Below are 20,925 nucleotides of genomic sequence, written 5' to 3'. Positions count from 1 at the left end.
TTCTTGCATCACATGTCTCTATTACTATTACTATCTTTAATTTTAAAAACTAGACTACAGGTACAATTTTCTTGTATTCAAGTCCAGTGTTTAGTGTCCAGTGTTCTACACAGGGACGTAAAGAAAGAGGGCGACGTTTTGGTTCCCGATTATGGTTAGGCGAGTAATTTCAAGCCTGCTTGTGTCTTAAAATATTAAATAGTCTACAATTGGATACAATACTTGACCTGTTTTGCCCCATTATTTCGAATTTCGACCTCCGTAACGGCATAGAGGAGTGATCATTTGGCACTCTCTTGAAAACGTTTCTTGGTACGGTGGTAGATCGGGGGAATTTCTGACTACCCCTTCACTAGGGTTTGAGTTAACAGATCTGAAGCGGAGGTGCCGATTGGTGTCTTCTTTCGCGAAAATAGTCTTAAGAAAAGATTAATTTTTGAAACAATAGAGCAGATTTGCTTTTATCCAATACCTGGGGGCTTAAGAAAAGATTAATTATGCGAAATGCAGTTTGTTCAGCTTCTTAAGAAAAGATTATTTAGAGTCTTAAGAAAAGATGTGTGATATGAACATCTTTCAAAGGTCCAATGTAGTGTAGATTTGAATTTGTTCAAGTGCTTAAGAAAAGATAAATTTTGTGGTTTAATTCTGTGAAATATAAAATCACAAGTTTCAAATAAAATTCTGACATTTAATGAGCATTTCAAAAAAAAAAAAAAAAGAGTACAACTCCAAAAGGTTATATTGACATATTAAAAGTTACATTGACTAAATCACCAGTGAAACTTGTTGCATAAAGGTTTCTAAGTGCCCATCGTGGCCTAAAGCTACTGTTTTTACATGTAACCACAATTTCCGTTTGTAAGCTCACATTTTTTTTCTCTCTCTTCTTTTTTCGTATTCCATTTACTTCTACGTAAGACTTTTATTCTTGTTTTGTCTACATATTTATGTGTTATCAATACTGCACTGATTATTTACACTATATGTATTATGCACATCTGGAGTCTAATAAATACTTGGTAATGTTCTATTTCAATACTAGTTCTCTCTAAATATACATTCTCTGCCTCCTATATTCAATTATATTATATAATTTTCTCATATTTTTAACTTTATATCACTATAAATAAGGTAATATTTTACAATCGCTACAGTTTTATCAAAACTTTCTTTCCCGTCTTCATGCTTCCATTTTTCATAATTTAAATATATCTAAATACTATGTAATGCCCTATTATTATAATGGTTTCTTAACAAAAATGTCCCTTCAATATTTTCTTTTAAAATTACTTCATTGGCTTAAAATAACGGAAAGAAACTTAATAAATGGTAATAACTTTCCGGAATTTCTACTATAAATTCTTAGTGGGGGACATTTGCGCTCCCAGCTTGTCTGGGTATCTTTAAACTCTATACTTTTTCTCCTTCTGATATTCATTGTCTTTTAATTTCCCTTATTTCTAAAGATATTTTCCTTTACCATATATGTATCTATACTCTTATTTATTTTTTTTTTACCTTCCTCTTTCCAATCAGCAGTGAAATGGGCTGCATAGGAGTTTCTAAGTTCCCAACGTGGCCTATATCTGCTATTTTTACATGTAACTGTTACATTGCTCTTTTCTAATTCATAGGTAATGGCTGAGCACATCGCACTATTTTACGATTGGAGGAGCGATGGTTATAGGGAAAAAGGTGCTACAAGCATGACCAGAGAAAACAAGCCTGTGTCACCAAAGTGCTCGCCTCGGTTCGAAGATGGGTTCCTGACTCTGGGTCTCTCACTTCCAACTTGTTGAGTTTTGTTTTGTGTTTTTGATAAGACCCAAACGTCTGTTATAACTACAGACGGAAACCCTGTGAGTAATTTTTGTACTTTAGAAAGACTATGTTATTTCTGAAGGAAATAACATTGCCTTTCTAAATATTTCTGAAGGAAAAAGCATCATTTGTAAGATTTTTAAATATTCTGTACATTAGCACTGATATCTTTCTTTTATTAAAGGTTCTAAGAAAGTTCCAAGCAAAATTAATGTACTTTTGGCTACCTGAGAATAATTTTTAAGCGAAACTTGTTGGCTTTAGCAAGACCATGAACGGGTCGCTCTCTCAAACCTCAAAAACAAGTGTACCATAGACACATATGTCGCAAAGGAAAAAGAAAATGTCTTTAGAAATAAGGGAGAAAAAGTATGAAATTTAAAGATAATCAGGCAAGATGGTAGCGTAAATGTCACCCACTAAGAATTTATAATAGAAATTAAAGAAAGTTTTTCTGTGATTTAAAACCAATGAAGTAATTTTAAAAAATTAAAGAATTAATTTTAAAAAGAAAATATTGAAGAGACATTTTTATTAAGGGAACCAATATAATAAATAATAGTAGGATATTACATAGTCTTAAAATATAAATATCTAAATATTCAAATATCTTTAAATATCTCTCTTCAAATGTAGAAGGTATATAAAGTATTATTACCAAATGCATATTTGATGATATTTAAATTATAAAAATGGAAGCATGAGGATGGAAAAAAGTTTTAGCAAAACCGTAGCGATTGTAAAATATTACTTTATTTATAGTGATATAAAGTCAAAAATATGTGAAAATGCGCAATATAATTGAATATAGGAGGCACAGAATGTATATTTAGAGAGAACTAGTATTGAAATAGAACATTACCAAGTATTTATTAGATTATAGATGTGCATAGTACATATATTGTAAATAATTAGTGCAATATTAATAACGTATAAATACGTAGGAAGAGCAACAATAAAAGGGAAAAAACATGTGAGCTACAAACGGAAATTGTAGTTACATGTAAAAATGGTAGAAATAGGCCACGATGGGCACTTTATACAGCCCATTTCATTGCTGATTAGAAAGAGAAAGGTAAAATAAATAAGAGTATAGATACATATATGGCTTGAGGCCACTTTATGCAAAAGTGTTTAGGTATTCCTCTCTTCTACTTATGTATTATTGTAAGATATTTGAAATTGGCCGATTATTCAAGTTACAAAATTTCAGTACATCTTTGAACGGCGATGTGAGAGAGAGACATAATTTTTATTTATTTCTCGCATCAGGCGGAGAATTTACAACGTTTGCTCAAGGGGTAGGTACGATTTTTTTATTTTTTTATTTGCCGGTGAATTAACTTAAAAACAAAGTGCATATAATTTCTATACTGTTAGTGACTCCCACTGAGAAATATAGTTAGTTACATTATGCTGAAACCGAAAATAGGAGCACTAAACAGAAGGCAACAAAGAAGAGACGTGTGATGTTTCGATTATAAAAAAAAAAATTTAGAAACTGTCAATTTCTTATAGCGACCCAATGCTTCTGAATGAGGCATTGTTTTAAACAATGCCTCATTCAGCATAATATTCTCCATTTAATGGAGAATAATTTGCAGTGTCATCATCATCAACATTATCAGCCATTTTCAATCCACTGCAGTATGAAGGCCTCCCCAGCAACTTTCCAGTTCCTTCTGTTTTGTGCAATGGTCATCCATTTACTACCCACAAACTCATGAATTTCATCTATCCATCTCCGCCGTTGTCTTCCAGGTTTTCTTCTAGCTCCTCTTGGGTACCATTCTGTTATTTTCTTAGTCCATCTGTCATCATGTCTTCAAGCTACTTGTCCTGCCCAAGACCATTTTAGTTCTTTAGTTTTGATAAGAATGTCCTTTACTTGAGTTTGCTGTCTAATCCATGCCTTTCGCTTCTTATCTAACAGTCTGATTCCCAATATAATTCGTTCCATTCTTCGCTGTGTAGTTCTCAGCTTCTCTTCCATTCTTCTGGTGAGTGCCCAAGTTTCACTTCCATAAGTCATGGTGGGTAGTATACATTGGTTCATTATTTCACGTTTCAGACAAATTAGGATATTGCTCCTCAGTATGTGACTATATTTCCTAAATGCTATCCATCCAAAATTTATTCTTCTCTTGACTTCCAGTCATTTATCATTATTACAGCTAATAACTTGTCCCAGATAAGTATATGATTCCACCTTTTCAATTACTGCTCCTTCAATCATTATTTCCCTTTCTGTGGCATACTTGTTCATCATTACTTTTGTTTTAGCCATATTCATCTTTATTCCAAAATCCTTACTAATTCTGCATAACTGATTAAGGTTTTCCTCTAATTCTTTGGGATCGTGGCTTATGACCACAATGTCATCTGCAAATCGTAAATGGTTTATGTACTCTCCATTCCCATTGACTCCTTTCTGCGAACAGCCTAATCTTCTGGAAGCTTCCTCAATGGCAGCAGTAAACAACTTCGGAGATATTGTCTCCTTGTCGAACTCCTTTCTCGATTTTAAATTTTCTACTGTCTCTGTCTAGTCTAATAAAGGAGGTAGTGTTCTCATATATTTTCTTCAAAATCATAATATATGGGGTATTTATGCCTTGTCTTTCCAGTGCCCGAAACATTGCCTTATGCTGTATGGAGTCAAATGCCTTTTCAAAACCCACAAATGCTAGGCAGAATGGCGTTTTATATTCATTTGCTTTTTCCATTAGCGTGAAGGTGATCCATAATTGAGAATTCTGTCCTAAAGAAAGCTTGCTCTTTCAGTTGATTCTCATCAAGTATTCTTTCTAATCTGTTAGTAATGACCATTGTGAACAACTTGTAAATGTGGGATAACAAGCTAATTGGTCTATAATTTCCAATTTATCTCCTTTCTTATGCAGTAAAACTATGATTGCATTATTCCACTCCTTAGTCGTCACACCTTTACTAATGCATTTTGTGAAGAGTCTTTCCAGTTTTTGTGTTATGTCTCTTCCTCCCAATTTTAACAACTCTACATTAACTTTGCAGTGTACTGCACTGTAAACAGGCAACAAAATATGAACATGAACATATACCGATGAGCCAAAACATTATGACCACCTACCTAATATGATGTTGGTCCTCCACGTGCAGCCAAAACAGCTCGTACCCTGCGAGAGACATCTGAGACAGACTAACTCAGCCACGGAGTGAAAAAAGCCCACTAAAGTTCCTCGCGTCATCGACGAGATTCGAACCCGGACCTTTTCCACCTGGTGTGGGAGGACGGTGACGATACCACTGTGCTACACGCGCAGACAATGATGTTTAGGTGTGTTTTTTTTTTTTTTTTTTTTTGTTTTTTATGTTCTTGAGTCAGGGTGGCACCTAGGCAAATGCCCATCTCCACCTTGATCACCTGCAACAGCGCAAAACCTCTGTGAAACGGCCTGAAAAAAAGTGTCAGGCCTCTTCGTACTAGGGAACAGCCAACACCTGGGCAGCTGCCGCCTAATGCTCGTTCCCAGCGCGAGGAGTTATTCCATTATTCACTGTCACTGCTCAGTGCACTAAAATCCCGCACCCGCCGGATGTAGGGCAATACCGGCGGGTGCCAGCAATCCCTCTCCCAGGTTACCCATACCTGGGAACCAGCAAAAAAAAAAAATAAATAATAATAATAATAATAATAATAATAATAAATAAATAAAATAAAATAAAAATAATAATCATAAAACGTAATAATAACAATAATAAAAAATAATAATAACAAAATAAATAAATAAAAATTATAAAAAAATAATAAATAAATAAAATATAAAAAAACTAACTAGTGGCAAAATCACTGCACAAAAGCTCATTACTTCTGAGAAAACAGTATTTAAGTTAATACCGTTAAGTTAACTATAGTTAATTTTAGTTAAAAACCGAAATATTCTCAGCACATTTGAGACCAAAAAAAAAAAATAATAAATAATAATAAGTACGTAAGAACCAAGAACAAAACAAAACAAAACAAAAGGTGCTTTTGCACAAAACTCATCTTGACAGTTTGTCAGTTTAACTGTTGACAATTTGTCTTCCCCTTCGAATAGAACCTGTCACTGCGAGCAGCAGCCACAATGAGACCACTTCCCTTTGCAGCCTAAATAGTCCGACAGTCATTTTCTGGAAGTCTTCACAATCTTCATTATCGTCAAATAATTGTTCACTCAAGCTATACTCGTTCTGTCTGATCGCTGGTTTCTTCGAGTTGCTGACCACTGGAACTTGACCACGGAAGTTTTCCAATGGTCAATGTCACACTTTGTGTAGAACACACTTAAGATCCGATTCGTCATACACTAACCACATTTTCAAAGTCAATAGATCTTCTGGAGCACAAAATTCCATATAAAATTCAAGATTGAAATTTTTAATACTCAACGGCAGTTAAATGTTATATCCATTTTCCTGATCCATGATACTCCAGAGCACACTTGCCATGCTAGGCCTTGAAATTGAACTTGAAATATTCATCCACAATGGAAAGAGGAACTGTACTGTACATCATATATTAAAACTTTCTGCCAGATAACAATCACAACTTGGTCAAGTCATTCTAGGAAAAACAAATTTTCCCAATATTTGAAAATCCATAACTCTGGAACTAACTGCCAGAGGGAGGCAGAAAAATCCAGAAAATTAAATGTTTCCCTTATATACAGCCGGTCAAAAGTTTGAGATCACAGAAGCTGTGGAAGTAAAGTTACTGACTGTTAACTGCAGACCGAAAGGTGGCCCGATTCTTAAAATTTCATACTAATTACATAAACATATATGTATATTTTTTATCATGAGAAGCTATAAGATGTATGATTTCCACTGTACTGGCTGTAGCAATGAGGTACCTATCCTGTATCACTTCAACAGTCCAGACAAACAAGTAAACTACTTCTGAAAAAGTTAATTTTTAGATTTCCAGGTCCTCAGAATAAAACAGCAGGAGACTAGATGATTCAGAAAATGAACATTTATTCATATATATAAATTCATCGAAGAGCTGAAGACCACAGATCCTAAGTTAAAGGAAAACCAATTACCAACTTCACGCCCTACATTGACCCAATTACATATTTCTTTTATCTATACTAACTTGTGCTGAGAATATGATTAAGGCAGCAATAACCACCATTTTGCTACCCCCACTGAGGTAAATCAATGTGAATATTGTATATCAATTTTCTAACGTATCAAATATGTTAAAAAATACATAAAACTTACTCGTTTTTTAAGAAAGCTGCTCTAAGTTCCCTCCTTCTGGTAAACACCAAGAAGGAGAAGTTCTGGAGAACCCCAAATCTTTCGGAATCATCAACCAAAAGAAGTACACTGTTTTCATCTAGATTGGGTATGTTGTATAGCAAGGTGCACAAAGGGTCTGGCTCCAGCCCTCTTTCATATAACTTGGATCTAAGGGAACCATGCCCTGATAACAAGAATGAAGTAAACATTGCAGAGTAAAACCAATCCTTTAGCTGCAAATTCAACCCACGGAATGAAGTTTTTAGTAACTTGCCCAAATACACTTGCATCCCATCTACTTTACCATTCCGTCATAAATAAATTCCAAATCCTGGTTTTTTTCCTGTTTAAAGTTTTTAGCCAGATCAGAGACAATATCCAGACAACTCACTGAAATTCCCTTTTTTAATTTTTAAGCCATTCCTCGATATTGTATATAGAGGTTCAGAGGTATAATTCTTGCCAACACTTGCAGGGCGTTATTTGAAATTGTTCTGGGGTATTTATGATGGTCAATAACATAGATCTCTGTAGTGGTATTAATTTTGATTTGATCTTAACCTTAGACACAGTCTGAAACCACACTCCACATGCACAAGCAATAATGGGAAGGAAAATTGTCTTGTAATATAAATATAACACTTTTTTACCCAAGCTCCACTCTTTACGGGAAAGCCGAATAATAGCCGCAGGAAATTTCTTAATTTTTTTCTTAAATTTATTTACATGGATCTGGAAACCCAGCCTGTCATCCAGAACGATACCCAAATACTTAGTGTTGGAAACATAGGGTAATTGTGTGCCTTCCAATAATACTTTAGGCGGTTGGTTATAATCAAAATGTGATTTAAAACCATAAAGTTGGCTTTATTTACAAATATTTTCAACTTATTTAGTTTTGCCCAGTTTTGTAAGTCATCCAACACTGGTTGAATTTTTTCCTCAAGGACCCTTCTGGACTGACCTGATACTCCGGCTACCAGGTCATCGGCATGAGCCACGTTTATGTAACTTTCACTTTGCTACTGCAACCACTGGTCCAGAACCGCGTTGCAAAGAGAAGGCCCCAGAACAGAACCCCGAGGGCATCGTCTGGACACTGAAGTACTGTAAGAAAGATGTTTGACTTGAACCTTTATTGCTCTGTCCGTGAAATATGATCGCAGTATTTGAAATGTAGTGATTACAGTAGGCCATCCTGAGGGACCTGAGGGCACTCTCCCACCAAAGAGAGTCGAAAGCGCCCTCAAAATCCACAAAAACCATTAATACGTACTTGCTTGGTGAATCAGGAATATAATTTATCACTGTGATAGTTGCATCCTCCGTCGAATTCACCTCTGTTCGGATTGCCAGAATGACAATCCGAACAGAGGTGGTTTTCCATGAGCATATAAGTTGCTCAAATAGTTTCCCCATGTTGGCCAAAAGAGAAATGGGTCTATAAGACCTGGGATTTGTTTTGGGTTTACCCGGTTTATGGAGAATCTTCAATAATGCTTGTTTCCAAACTCTGGGGAAAGTTCCCTCCAGTAAACACTTTTTGTACAGATTAAGTAATACATTTGGAAGGAATTCAAAAAATTTGATTATAATTTGATTTTCTATTAAATCTTCTCCAGGGAACTTTTTCGAATTTAATTTTGACATTGCAGCCACTAACTCAATCATGTTGAAAAGCTCAATGTCCGTGGATCCAGTATATCTCTCATTCTTCAGACGAACTGCAGCCTGTTCAGGTGAATCCAGATCCGGAGAATCCAAGGGAAAAAGATTTACAACAATCGATTCTACGGTTGATTTCCAGTCCGTGCTTTCCTGGTTGTTATCAACAACAGTATTTCAAACATCCCCACTACGTGATTTATTTCTCATTCATTTATAAACTGGGCCGCATGGCTCCATATTACCAACATGTTTCACTAAATCTTGCCAACATCTAGTCTTGCTCTCCGCTATCTTCTTGTGAAAATTTCTTCTCTTTAATCATCTTTAAGTTGTACATCTTGTTCCGACAAGTGCCTCCCTCGTTGGTAGTCCTTTCTCGCAATCTGTACTTGAACTCTCAAAGTGGTCAACTCTGGTGTCCACCATGGGACCGACGGTTTTTTAATCTGCTTTCTCCTAGTGGAGTGCAACATTGCAACAAATAAATGGTACTGTACAAAGTTAACATACTCAAGAGCGGTGAGGTTGTTTAGTTCCACAAAGTCATGCGAACCAAAGATCGTTCCTAGATAGGCTCTAAATTTATCCCATCTCATTTTGTTCATGTAGAACCTCCTTAGGTCATGCACAGGCAAGTCTTCATTGGTATTTTCTGCCCTAACAACAAACGTGATGGCACAGTGATCGCTGTTAACTAATTCCGGTTTTATGTCCCACCCATGTATTTTATATACAAGTTTAAATGAAGACATAGTAACACCGATGTTTGATTGCCCGTTTACCGTAGAAAAGGTTTTCGTGCAAGATTTTAAATTGTATGCCAAAATAATGTCCTCGAATCTGGCATCCGTACGATCACTGTGCCAGAACAAGGATTTTGCATTCAAGTCGGCCGTGATTGCAAGATTGTTTGCTGCGAATTTAGAACAGATTTTGTAAAGCGCATGTATAGCATTTTCTATATTTTCTGACGGGGGGGGGGCAGTAGAAAGAAGCAAGATAAAAAGAAAAACCCCCTAGAAGAAACATGAATACAAGTGATGTTGGGGGAGCACAGTCCGGTAATTGAGGTAATGACTAGTTCACTGTTGAATACTGCCACTGCTGTCTTTGGAGGGACTACACTCGTTGATATTACTCTGGCGGATGTTGGAAAGCCCATGATCTTTTGGGCTGCGTTGAAAAGAAGGGCTCCTGTATACATATTAGATCGTAACTGTATTCAATTGCAGCTGCCCGGATTTCATCTGCTGCTACTCGAGATCTCTGCCCGTTAATTCGTAAAATCTTTATCTCCACAGAAGAAGTATCCAAACAGATAGTTGCAGTATTTTGGGTTGTATTATTCATTTACGGTTTTTCTTTTTGCCAACTCCACAGCTCTAAGGTATTCTGGGCACCTGCTATCCCGCACTGAGTGGTTTCTACCTTTATTCCTACGCTTACAGTTTACGCACTGAGGAGGATCTCCTTTGTGTGTACACTCAATGATGTTTAGGCATAGTGTATAGTACTATGATTTTTAGTGTTTTCCACCAACCATGTAAATAATTTATTGTAAATATTAAATATTTTAAAAATGTGGGTTTTTCGTCTTTCGTTTAATTCCATGGTTGGTGGAAAACACTAAAAATCATAGTATGAGTATACCCAACCCCAGAGGCCTATTTGAAGAATAGTGTATAGTATATAGTGTGTTCGTGTCTAACGGCACCAGGGATTTACCCCATCTTCGCGTTGATTTCATTGTAGGTGTAACAGTTCACTGTAAAGGCCAGAGATTTAAGAGTGTATGGATTTTATAAGTGCAGTGTCGTGTATCGTTGTTCTTCTGGCCATTTAGCCGCTAGACCCCTGCTGGTGCCCAACGTTGTCCACACTATGCCTCGTGGAGGCAGACCAGGTACCCAGTAATTTTAAATTTTCACTCTGGCAGGTCCTGCCACCTAATTTCCTGAGATTTCAGTGGCTAGGACCTTAAAAAAAATAATTAAAATAAAATTAATTAAAATAAATAAATAAAAAATAGGTGCAAAAAACGCTGGAAAAGTAAGGCCGAAAGAAGTTTATATTAATGCAGTTTAATTTTGGACGTTGTTGAATTTTGACATTGTGTGGGGTGTACGCTGAGAGTTTAGGCAGAGTGGGGAGGAGAGACTGGAGACTGGGAGGGAAGACAGAAGTATGGGGTCGATAGAGAAGGCGAACCCAAAAAGCCAGTTGGACAGGCCCAGGCCCCACCAGGAGAAGAAGGGGGAGGCAGCGAAGGGGACGGGAGGAGACAGAAACCAGTATCTTCCCGGCTTATGGAAGGGGATTTATAGGGAACTAGGTCAGGGACACCGTGTCGAATCGCCAGATGGCACTTGATGGAGTTTGGGTGTGTCAGTTTCCTTATCTTCTGCTGTGCATTAATGGAACTTCTCTCTCTGTCGAGGCTCCAGTCAATGATTCAAAGCTGCGTCGTGAGTTGTGGGTGGTACTGTACAGTTTTCAAGTTTGTGTTCGTGGAAGCGCCCTACGTCAGTCGGGTGAACAATTCTTGAGCAAAGTGCGTGAAGGCAATGTAGGCTTTGGCGTTATCAAGGACGCGCTGTTCCCAGTCTTTTCGGGGAACCACAGTGGCATAGGGGTTCATGAATAATGCCTAGTGCTTGTAATTTCCCTTTGATGGGCCCATGGCCGGTTAAGAAGAACGTGGCATGGAGGCTAGGGAAGAACCATTTCGGCATTTCCGGATAAACCCTAGTAGTGTCAGGAAGGAACTTTCTTGTAATCTCTCCTTTAGAGGAGTTGGTCAACCTGGATTGCCAGGTTTGTTGTAGGTAGTGGGCCAGGCGTTTTTTCTCTGCTTTAGCTGTTTGCTGAGTCTGTTGTGTAATCCATGATTGATACTGCTTTGCCCTTAGAGAGGTGATATAGCAACCCGCATCTGACGACCTCAAGGTCTAGGCGTAGCACACCGGCCAGCACCTGAATGGCGTGGGTGCTGACCGTGCACACCGCCCTGGTGATGGTCACTAGCATTACTCGTTGTATTGTTTTAAACTTTCTGTAGTTGACTGCTGTTATGGCCTTCGTGTACTAGATTCCTGCTGCGTATGTGATTATTGGTATGAAGATGGCTCTGTAGTATATGTAAAGGGTTCGTTTCTTCAATCCCCAGTCGCGGCGAGAGACTCTGTTTACTAGTGGGGTGTAGTTACGGATCTTTTTACGTAGATACGTCAGATGAGGAGTAAAGGATAGGTTCTTGTCCAGGATTAGGCCTAGATACTTCATTTCGGTGGCAAGCTCGACAGTTCTGCCCTGTATTTTTAGTTGTGGAGGTCTCCGGATATCCAGCGTTCCTTTAAGAAGTATGGAGCAGGTTTTGTTTGGTGAGATCTGGAGGTTGTACTCATTAGCCCAGTTCTGTAGGGTAGCAAGTGCTCTATTTCCTATATCTTTAAGCTGTGCTCTGTTATCGGCTTCCAGGGTAAGGACCAGGTCATCTGCATACGCCTGAGTATTGATGTTTGCTAGGTTGGTATAGAAGAATTCGTCTAGGACGACGTTCCAGAAGAGGGGGCTCCAGCACGGACCTCTGTGGGCAGCCCCTGTAGATCGATCGGGTGATCTGGTTGCAGAGTGTTTTGACAATTATGCTGCGGTTCGACAGATAGCTGTGGATGCAAAGATATAGGTTTTGGAGCAGGTTTGTGGATCGAAGTCTACCCAGCACGCTTGAACACCAGAGTGAGTAAAATTCCCCGGCGAAATTAATTGAGATCGCAAGGAAATATTTATTGGTAGAGCTTTTGGGCGGCTGTGACAATGTTATCCAGGGTGTCCTCAGCTGATCGTCACAAAGCCATACTGGTTTTATGACTGGAGACTGGCATTGACATAATGAGCTATTATTCTGCTATGTAGGAGATGTTCAAAGAGTTTGCTAAGGCAGGAGAGAAGAGCAATTGGACGGTAGGAGTCTGGTCTATCTGACGGCTTGTTTGGATTTTTTTAGGATCAAGCGTACACTTGCTACGTTCCATGCACTTGGGAAATATCCTACTTGGAGACAGTGGCCAAGATAGGGTGTGGGGTATATTCAATTAGTTTCTTAACAATTTCTGGCTCTAGTTTGTCCAGACCAGGTGCTTACATGTCCTAATTCTTGCTACTGCTAAGTTCAGTTCCTCCAAATTAATGGTGGTTCCGTTGTTTCCGTGCCGTAGTCGTCATTTTCTCTGCATAACAAGAGCTGCTCCCCGGGTTGTTACCATTGCTGGCTGCTTAAAGATTGCATCAAGAATATTATTTATCGAGCTGGTCCAGGTGTTTGTCGTACTTCCCGTTGGTGTTATGATTTACGGGATAACTTCTCCTCTGGGGAGTTTGTTGGTGGTAACCTTATATACCCCCCCCTCCCAGAGGTTTTGATTTCCAACTGAGGTGACAAGAACTTCCTATGGTTTTTGTTTTCTTTTTCTAATTAGAGCAGTGTACTCATTTCGGATGTTCCTGTATTGTTGTCTTAATTCTTCAACCTCAGTGGCAGGCCAAGATCTCCTGGCACGCTGGAGGATTTTCCTCCTCTGGATCACCTCCCGTCGAAGATTCTGTAACTCTGCGGACCACAAGGGAACAGCGCCTGGTGTAGGATTTTTCTTCTTTATAGCTGTCACACGCACTGGTAATGAGGTTGATAACAGTTTGCTGATGTAGTTTAGGGTCATTTAGCCTAGGATCATCTGCTGGTAACTGGTGGAAGAGGTCGCACAGGGTCTTTTGAAAGAGGGCCCAGTTTGCCTATTCGACCGCATATTTCTGTGTCATAAATCGTTGGATGGGAATGCGGGCAATGGGGCACTTCATTTCAAAGGTAATGGCCCAGTGATCAGAGGTGGTCCAAGCCTCCTGGACCACCCAGTTCTGGAGGTAGCCTGCCATTGATCTGGTAGCAAAGGTTACATTTATGGGAGTCTCCTACAGGGTGCTGGAGAATATGGGAAGATTGTGGGGCAGGTTGAGGACTGTAAGAGTGGAATTAGCCAAGAATTCTTCCAGACGCTGTCCATTCCCTGTTCCCCATCTGTCTTCAGTGTTGTTATGCCAAAGCCTAGAATGGCAATTGACATCTGCACTAATTAGTAGTCTCGCCGTCGGTAGTTCCGCCAGAGCTGTTTCCAAATATCTAATGGCTGACAATACATCTTCTCCGGGTCTGCAAAAAAGAGATATATAAAAATCCCCAAGAGCTGCCCACACGCCGCCCAGGTCGAGCAGAGATGTGCGACCTTCATTACTGTGATCTCGGAATTCCAAACAGCGATCGCTGCCCACGGTGTGTCTCCTTCCATTCGGATTATTTTGTAGGAGAGTGGATATCCTCTCACTTTTTTATTGTTTGTATATGTCTCTTGTAATAGAATTACGTCTGTATTAGTTTCATCGGCCTTAATCCGAATTTGATCTACCACCGCATAACCCATCTGTGCATTGATTTGAATAAACTTGATTTCTCTAGTATTAAAACGTTTATGAAGAGTACCCATAGTCAGTTCTTGTTTAGTAAATACTCTTTTGTTTTAAGTAGACAGGGCACTTACTGTCCTGTGTGGAGTGGTTATGATCCATGTTCTGGGCATTGCAGTTTGCACAGACAGGCTTGGCTGATTTTGTTGGGGCATGTATTGTACTCGTGTCCTTTCTCTGTGCATGCCCACAGGTTGATGTTGCCTGGGCACATGTGTGCGTGGTATGTCCATACCGGCAGAATTTAAAACATGTGGGGACTGCTACATGCTCTTTAAAGCGGTGGCTTCCCCATTCTATATAAACTCTGTTTTGCGTGAAGATATTTTGCCAAGCCGGGGGTGGGGAGAAAGCTCTACTACCCAGTTGGTAGCTCCCCATTTCTTGATTTTGTCTTGTATTTTGGCATGATCATGCTCTCTTTTTCGGCGTTTGGGAAATCAGTTTGGAGATTTCTATGGTATATTTCTTCTTTTAATATCTCCGGAGTAATATAGTAGTAGTAGTAGTAGTAGTAGTAGTAGTGGCATGTGATGCAAGAAACCAAGTGTATGAGCTTATGCAGCATCAGCCAAAAAAAAAAAAAAAAATCACACTATTCCCTCCAAATGCCTGTCCAGTTCCTCCTTAAATTTATTCAACCTATCAACTTCCACAACGACAGATGGAAGTTTGTTCCAGCAATTAACCACCCGCTGGCTAAAGGCAAATTTCCGCACATCTATTCTACATCTGTATTTTCTTAATTTGAATTTATGCCCCCTTAGGTTCGTAATCTGAACAAGTGGAAGGATCTCATCAGAATTCAAGCGTGTTCAACCCATTCAAGGCCTTATACACCTCAATCAGATCACACAAGTGCCTAGTCTCCAGCCACTGCAATTTGCAGAACTTAAGCCTCTCTTGGTAAGAGGATCCCTTCATTCCCCTCACCAATCTTGTTTCCCTTCTCTGTACACGCTCAAGTAAATCTACATCCTTCCTAAAATGAGGCCTCCAGACCTGTACGCAGTACTCAAGGAATGGCCTGACCATTGCCTTATACAGAGGGATAATCACATCCTTTTCCCTGCTAGCAAAATTCCTATATATCATTGACAAAACTCCATGACCTGCCCTGGCAGCCTGTCTGCATTGCTCAGAAAACTTCATATCTGCCTGCACAATTACTCCCAGGTCTTTTTCATTTGCTACCACCTTAAATGTAGTACCACACAGTTGGTACGTTTCTCTGGGGTTACTTCTACCCATATGCAGTACTTTGCATTTGTCAAGGTTAAACTTCAGTTGCCACTTCTTAGCTCATCTGCCCAAATTATCTAGATCCTGTTGCAGTAGCACACTGCCATTACTGTCATTAACAACCCTGCCAACCTTTGTATCATCTGCAAACTTCGACATTAAGCCTGATATACCTTCATCAATATCATTGATAAATATACAAAACAACAGTGGACCTAACACTGAACCCTGTGGGACTCCACTAATAACATTAGTCCACGAAGAGCAGCACCCATTGATTACCACCCTCTGTCTTCTCCCACTTAACCATCCTTTTATCGATTGTAGCAACTTACCCTTAATATCATTCTGCTCCAATTTGTACAATAGTTTTCCATGCGCAACAGTGTCAAAGGCTTTCCTGAAATCCAAATATATGATATCAAAATTATTTTTTGCATCCAGTTCCTTTGTAACCACATCATAATATCCTATCAAATTTGTCAGACAAGACTTTCCCTTAACAAACCCATGCTGTGTCTGAATTATTGCTGCAGTCTTGTCTAGATGATCCTGCAATGCATCTTTAACCAGTGACTCCATTATTTTACCCGGAACAGAAGTTAAACTAACTGGTCTGTAATTACTCGTGTCACCCTTCGATCCCCCTTTGTGAATTGGGGATACATTTGCACATCTCCAGTCCGTGGGAACCTCCCCTGAGTCCAAGGACGCTCTCATAATTATGGCTAAGGGTTTGCTTAGTTGCTTTGTCAACGTTAAAAATTATGATCGCTGGTCGCTTTCTCTTGGGTTTCTCCGCAACTAGCCCAAGCCCCTGTATCCGTGGATTCTCTAGGATTTTGGCAGCTTCCTCGATGTTTAGGTATAAGGTATATTCGGGTCAAACGGCACCTGGGGTTTCTCCCATCTCCGCGTATGCACATTGTATCGGAAACAGAACACTGTCAAGCCAGAGATTTAAAAGTGTGTGGGTCGTGGGTTGTGTAAGATGCCCATTGTTCCTTTGGCTTATTGGCCGCTGGGCTCCTATTGGGAACGGACGTCAGAGTGCCCGGTACATGGATGACTGGACCCAGGGTATCCCAGCAGAACATTGCCCAAAGCATGACACTGCTGCCACCAGCTTGTTTTCGTCCCATGGTGCATCCAGGCGCCATCACTTCCCCAGGTAATCGACGCACACGTACCCGGCCGTCCACATGGAGCAAACAGGAAACCTGATTCATTGGACCAGACGACCTTCTTCCAATCACTCAAGGTTCAATGCTCGCGTGGCCATTGTAGGCATTGTCGCCGGTGAACCGTGGTTAGAATGGGCACTCAAAGTGGCCTTCGGCTACGCAGCCCCATTTTCAGCAGGATTCGATGTATTGTTAGTTGTGACACATTACTCCCGTCACCAGCATTCCAATTACCAGCGAGTTGCGCCACAGTCGCCCTTCTGTTCCCATGTACCATCCGGAGAGCCTTCGCTCACCTTGAGCATCGATGAGTCGTGGTCGTCCAACACCTCGCCGCCTGGCGGTTCTTGGGTTTTGCCTCCTCGGACAACTTTCGCTAGATACTAACCACGGCTGACCGTGAGCATCCTACCAGCCGTGCCGTTTTGGATATGCTCTGACCCAGTCGTATGGCCATTACAATTTGGCCATTGTCAAACTCGCTTAAGTCCGCTGGCTTTCCCATCTGAAGAACAAGAGTAACACTGATTAACGGAGTTCAGTGTCAGGTGTTTTTTATACCGTGTCCCGACCCGCGCATGCGCCGTAGTTCACTTGCAGTTGCTTCAATTTGCATAACGACTCGCTGGTCATAATGTTTTGGCTCATCGGTGTACGTTTACATTGTGTTTGTGTAAAATGTGACCGTGGACATGTTTTTTTTTTTTTTTTTCCCAAAAAATATGTAGGATTACATATAGAACTTTAAAGTTAGGAAAGTTATAATGCTTTTAGAGTTTAGGAATTCTTCATTTTTGAATTTTTTTTTCTGTCGGTAATTAACATTATTCATGTTTATCATTTTTTATAGGATCCATTTCCTCTTCATTACTGGAAATCTACAGATTCCACTAACTGTTATTCAAAAACAACTGAAAATCCTGCATATGGGTTATCATCAATCTATAGTGGACAATTAAATGAAGGAGGTGATGTGGATGATTCGGAGGGATTGCATTCTTCAACTTCATGTGTACTACCTTTGAGAGGTATGGAAATTAATTCTCAACGATCAAGCCAAATTGCGGATATGCAAACACCAAATCAATGCAGCTCAAAGGAAAGAAGCCAGGATAATTCTTTAAGAGCAACAAAAGAAACTGACTCTTTCGAAAAAAAACGTGCAGCAACGCCCATCAAGCATCTTGACTTTGTTGTTCATCACCGATACATGAATAATTATATGTTTGCGAAACATACAGTGAAAAGACCTCCTGAAATGTTCTTTGGACAAACTGATCAAGATGAATTGGGAAAACCATGTTATAATACTGAATTCAGTATACTTCCTCCAAATAAAGAACTTCTAGACGAACCAAAACTCAACTGCACTTCAAATATGTGGAGGGTTGTAAAATTTAAGCATAAAAATATAAATAAATGTAAAACAGAAGTGGACTCAAAGGGTAAAGAAAACAATCAAAATGCTGTCGTAATTCAAGGCTCCTCCGAAAATAAGAAGCATCTTGAATCTATCACTGAGAACTGCACCACAGAAACAGCTTCTTCAGCTGAAGAAATTATGCTAAACATTAAGCCGCTCACTACATTAACCAGTGAAAAGGTGCCAAGTAAACCGATTCAGCTTGCTTTAGAAAGCACTATCAGTAATGAAATTTCTTGCTACCACCCTGAACAGAGTGCCAATATTACTGACAGAAAGCTCAATATAGTTTCTCCTGAAACAAATCAAATATATACAGGTGAAGAATATCATTTGCCATCTTTAGAGAGTTTGCCAAATCAAAATGGTAAAACAGAAGACAGTATTCAGGAATGGTTGAACAGCATTAGTGAATGGGTTGGGAGTCATTCTTGGTTGAAAGAGCAGTGTAATTCTGGGGATAAAGATTCATCAGAAGAATGTAATAATGGTAGTAAGAATTTCATAATTCCTCCACAGAACAATGAGAACAGTAGCCAACGTCTATCTTATATTGTTAACGATGTTGATTGTAAGTTAAGTGAAGAACAGGATATGTCCACAGAAAAACAATCACTCAGTAAGCAGCTAAATAATAGAAGTTTACCTGGCAATCATATACTGTCTTTAAATGTTGATGATATTCTTTCTCAATCATCAATGGAAATGCCTGCTAATGTTCCAATGGTGGTGATGCAGTGTTCTCGTCTTCACTCACATGCTACCAACAGTCCTCCATTTCAGCAGAGTTCATTACCAATGGGTACTCTGGTAACAGCGCTTTATAAAGAAAATGATTGGCTCTTTGTAAGAACTCCACATGGCATTGAAGGCTTTGTGGGGCAGTCAAGCTGTGTACCTATTGGTACACTAATTAATGAGCCTCTAGAACCCAAGAGACCATGGGAACCTTGTGAATTTCCTATTCCCTCTGTAAATTTTAAAAATAATGACTTACAGAAATGTTCAACATGGTCTTCAAAATCATATTCTAGAAGCTGTATAGGATCTTGTATCAATTCAGCAAAAATGAAAATATTTTGCAGAGAAAAATGTATACGAAATGACAATCCACTTAGTACATTAGACTCAATAAAAACTGCTAAAACTGTTACGGATATTTTAAGGGGGTCTCCTGAAACAAAAATTACAGATCACTATAGTGACTGCAGTATTTATGACAAAACGTTAAAGGAATATGATGAATTCTAAGTCAGTAAACTTAATCTTCATTAAAACAGACTTACTGTACAATCAGTACAAAAACTTTCTAGCAGAGGCAGACATTTTGTATGAAATAGTTAATAAAGAATGAATGATATAAAGAAAAGCAAAAAAAAAAAAAAAAATTGCTAGTGTTTTGAATAGGTTCAAAGAACATGATATGAAGATGGTATTAGCAAATGGAACGTTCTTAAATTTATATTCCCATGGTATGTTCTGCTTCGATAAATACCATGCACTGAATGAAAACATTACTGTTTGTATTATGATCTACCCAACATTTAGTTAAGGAAATGCTTTTGAAAATAATATCCTCATTATTAACTGAGATTTAAATTAGAATTTATTTTAAAATTTACTCAAGGACATTAATGAATTCACTCTGTAATGTATTTATAAAGAACAATGGTTAATATCAATACAGACAAAATACAGGGGTAGTCAGAATATACTACTGCTTTAATGGGCACGCATTCATTATATCTACTTTATATGAAGATGATGAATAGTGCACATACAGCACCCGCTCAAAAAGTACTGAAGGACTGAAGTGCAGCAATGGAGTAGATATATTTTATAGGTAGAAGACTATCTCTGAATCTTCTTGATATAAATTAGAATGATATCAGCAGTATGAAGAGGACTGTCATCCAAAAAGCAGAAAGTCTTCCTTTTGGGTAAAGAATTTCTGCATCACTTCAAGCAGCGTGATTTCTCAGACAACCCAGAGTTATAGTAAGAGCTCTTTTATAACAAGCATCGAAATGGTTTGTGTAATTTCACACGTTCCATTGGTATCAGTGCTGTATTTGTGGACATAGATTGCTGTTACAGAATAGAAAGCTCCAGTTGCCACATGGCAACTGGAGCTTTTTATTCTGTAAAACACTCCTGGTCAGACATGAATGGGTCTCCTTCCACTGCCCGATCTTATCACCCAAGATGATATTAGATTCATTTTATGAGCAACTATTTACACACTATTACTTGGAAAGCACAGACTTGCCATCGTGGTTCTAAGATATAATACATACACTCATTTCTCATGCTCTCTTAATCTGCCAAATCCTTTTATATCAGTCATTTCCTTTACCTCTATAGAAGGTCACGCTGAAGTACTTTTTTCTGGAGAATAACAGAGAACAAATTGTGAGATGAACATGATTATTAGAATGCTTGGAGGGATGAAAAAAAAAAAAAATATATATATATATATAAATTGTCTGCCATGATGTTAGGGGTGTTCAAAGTGGCCACTATCACTCTGAATATATAAATAAATAAAATAATATTTTTTTTTCTGTTTTTATTCTGGGACTGCCACATTGGTTCAGAGGAGTTTGAAAGAAAAGACTTCAATAATATTACTGTATTTATATATCTATTAATACATTATAAAACAGAGTCTCAGCACTCACTTCATTTCTTCCACTGTACAAAACAGCAGGGCTTCTACATTTACACTAGTTCCATTAGACCTAATTCAGTAACGTTTCATATACCACAAATACCCACATCAGTCTGACAGGTCAGTCT

General features: G+C 38.7%; 1 protein-coding gene across 1 annotated transcript in view; it reads left to right on the top strand.

The window, feature by feature from the left end:
* Nucleotides 1–19,377, top strand: part of LOC150085763 (uncharacterized) — a 96,906-nt gene extending 77,529 nt beyond the window's left edge. Inside the window, exon 4 of the mRNA XM_090374686.1 lies at nucleotides 17,554–19,377. Within this exon, the coding sequence (XP_090230812.1) occupies nucleotides 17,554–19,377 (1,824 nt within the window). The remainder of the gene's footprint in view (nucleotides 1–17,553) is intronic.
* The last annotated feature ends 1,548 nt before the right edge of the window (nucleotides 19,378–20,925 follow it).

The sequence above is a fragment of the Mastigoproctus giganteus genome, chromosome 5, assembly GCF_048544385.1.
Source record: "Mastigoproctus giganteus isolate SK-2022 chromosome 5, ASM4854438v1, whole genome shotgun sequence".
NCBI lineage: Eukaryota > Metazoa > Arthropoda > Arachnida > Uropygi > Thelyphonidae > Mastigoproctus > Mastigoproctus giganteus.
The sequence above is the reverse complement of the archived record's forward strand: the minus strand, read 5'-3'. Positions and strand labels throughout refer to the sequence as shown.